Below are 2,199 nucleotides of genomic sequence, written 5' to 3'. Positions count from 1 at the left end.
TAGCCCTTTGGTATGGTTTATGAAGCGATACATGTACGCAATGACTCTGAGTGCGCGTGGGAAAGAAGAGAATCTTTCGAGTATATCCGTGCTGTCCAGGGTATGAAAAACTTCGATTCGTCTCTCCTCTGGAGGGTTAATAGTTGAAGCTCTGGTGTTAGACGGCCAGTGTGTGTGGGCCTTGCATAGCCAGGCTGGACCTCTCCACCAGAGAGTGCTTGCGGCAAGATCTTGAGGTTTGCACCCCCGGGTGCCTAAATCGGCAGGGTTGTCGTGACTGGGAACGTGGCGCCAAGGGGCATTATTTACATTTTCCACAATTTGGGAAGTTCTGTTGGCCACATATGTTTTCCACGTATGTGGAGGCTTCTCCATCCAGGCCAGCACGATCGCGGAATCTGTCCAAAGGATTAACTCATGAGAGGGCAGATTGAGTTCGGATCGGATTTGCTTACTCAGTTTTGAGAGTAAAACCGCTCCGCAGAGTTCCAAGCGGGGCAGACTTACGGTCTGATGGGGTGCAACCTTGCTTTTTGCGGCAAGTAGTGAGGACGCGAACGAGTTTTCGCCGAGTTGGACTCTTATGTAGACACAGGCACAGAATGCCTTTTCGGAGGCGTCCGAAAATCCATGCAGTTCAATGTACTGCTTTGGCGTGAACTGCACCCACCTGGGTATTTTTATGTCTTCTATTGCTGGAAGGCTTTCTCGGAATGAGTTCCATTTTGTTAGAGAGCCTGGTTTTACCGCTTCATCCCACCCGGTCCATGACCATTATTGGCGATAGCCATCCTGCCGGATCGAACAGTTTCGCTACCGCTGACAGAATTTGTCTCTTAGTTTTTGAGTTCTCAGCAGGAATGGGGTCATAAGAGTAGGAAAAGGTGCCAGTCAGAGCGTTCCATTGTATTCCTAGGGTTTTTGTAGAACTTGCGTCTTGAAACTTTAAGAAATCTACGTCTAACAGAACAGAATCGGGGACTGATTTAAGTAAGCTGGGGTGATTTGCTGTAATTTTCCGTAAAGGAAATCCTGCTGACCTTAAAGCATCCATCACTTGTGACATCGATTTAAAAGTGGACTGTATATCGTGGCCCCCGACAGTATGTCGTCTACGTAGGTATCTCGTAGTAAAATATTATGGGCGAGAGGAAATGAGCTCTTTGAGTCTTCTGCTAACTGATGGAGAGTCCTAATTGCTAAATAAGGGGCGCAGTTAATTCCAAAGGTGACTGTTTTGAGTTTAAAGTCTTGAATCGGGGAGCTTGGGGTTCTACGAAATAGAATTCGTTGAAAATCTTGGTCTTCTTCATCAACGAGTATTTGTCGGTACATTTTCTCAATGTCACCGTTAAAAACAAACTTATAGAGTTGACAATTTAATATCACTACCATTAAGTTGTTCTGAAGTACGGGGCCTGTGTGTAGCACATCATTTAAAGAGTGACCAGAATGGGACATTTTGGAGGCATTGAATACAACGCGAACTTTTGTGGTCTTGCTGTCGGGTTTTAAGACAGCATGATGGGGGAGAGAACGAGAAATACTTTCCTTCTCTAATTATTTCAGTGGCTGAGGAAGGTGTCATATGGTCTAGTGTTACGTACTCCTCTAGCACTTCGTTATATTTGTCGCGCAGTTCGGGTTTTTGTTGCAGCGTACTCTCTACGCTTAAGTACTGCCGTTGTGCTGCCGGACGAGAATGACCAAGTGCTGTTGTGATAGGAAATTCTTGCTTGAAAGGCAGTTTTACAACGTATCTTCCATTTTCTTGACGAGTTGTGGTCGCTACATACCGGTTCTCGCAGTATTTATCCTCCCTTGAACGGGTTTGGGTAGGGTATACTTCCTCCTACTCCCAGAATTTCTTCAATAGCGTATTGAGAGCATCGTTCGAGGGTTCCGTGACTTGGGTTGTGAATGACGTCACCTTTTCAGCTATTGGTCCGCTAATTATCCATCCGAATATCGTGTTCTGCGCCAGGAGTGTGCCGTCTGCAACATGATATAGTCCTTGGGTGAGAATTTGGGGTATAACGTCGCTCCCAATGACCATATCGATTCGAGATGGAGTAAAACAATTAGGGTCTGCTAAAGTTAAAGTCGCTAATTCTGGAAGGTTTGCGTATGACACTTTGAGACTGGGTAGAAAATGGGTCAGGTGGGGTAAAATAATAGCCTGGGTTTGAATTTTTTGCT

General features: G+C 45.7%; 1 protein-coding gene across 1 annotated transcript in view; it reads right to left on the bottom strand.

The window, feature by feature from the left end:
* Positions 1-200: 200 nt before the first annotated feature.
* LOC118750509 overlaps positions 201-2,199 on the bottom strand; it is a gene marked incomplete at its 3' end in the record, with an annotated part of 9,234 nt that continues 7,235 nt past the window's right edge. Inside the window, exon 3 of the mRNA XM_036485227.1 lies at positions 201-760. Within this exon, the coding sequence (XP_036341120.1) occupies positions 201-760 (560 nt within the window). The remainder of the gene's footprint in view (positions 761-2,199) is intronic.

Source organism: Rhagoletis pomonella, unplaced genomic scaffold (assembly GCF_013731165.1).
Source record: "Rhagoletis pomonella isolate Grant_MI unplaced genomic scaffold, Rhpom_1.0 Rhpom_scaffold_00274, whole genome shotgun sequence".
NCBI classification, from domain to species: domain Eukaryota; kingdom Metazoa; phylum Arthropoda; class Insecta; order Diptera; family Tephritidae; genus Rhagoletis; species Rhagoletis pomonella.
This window is presented reverse-complemented; position numbering and strand designations above follow the sequence as displayed.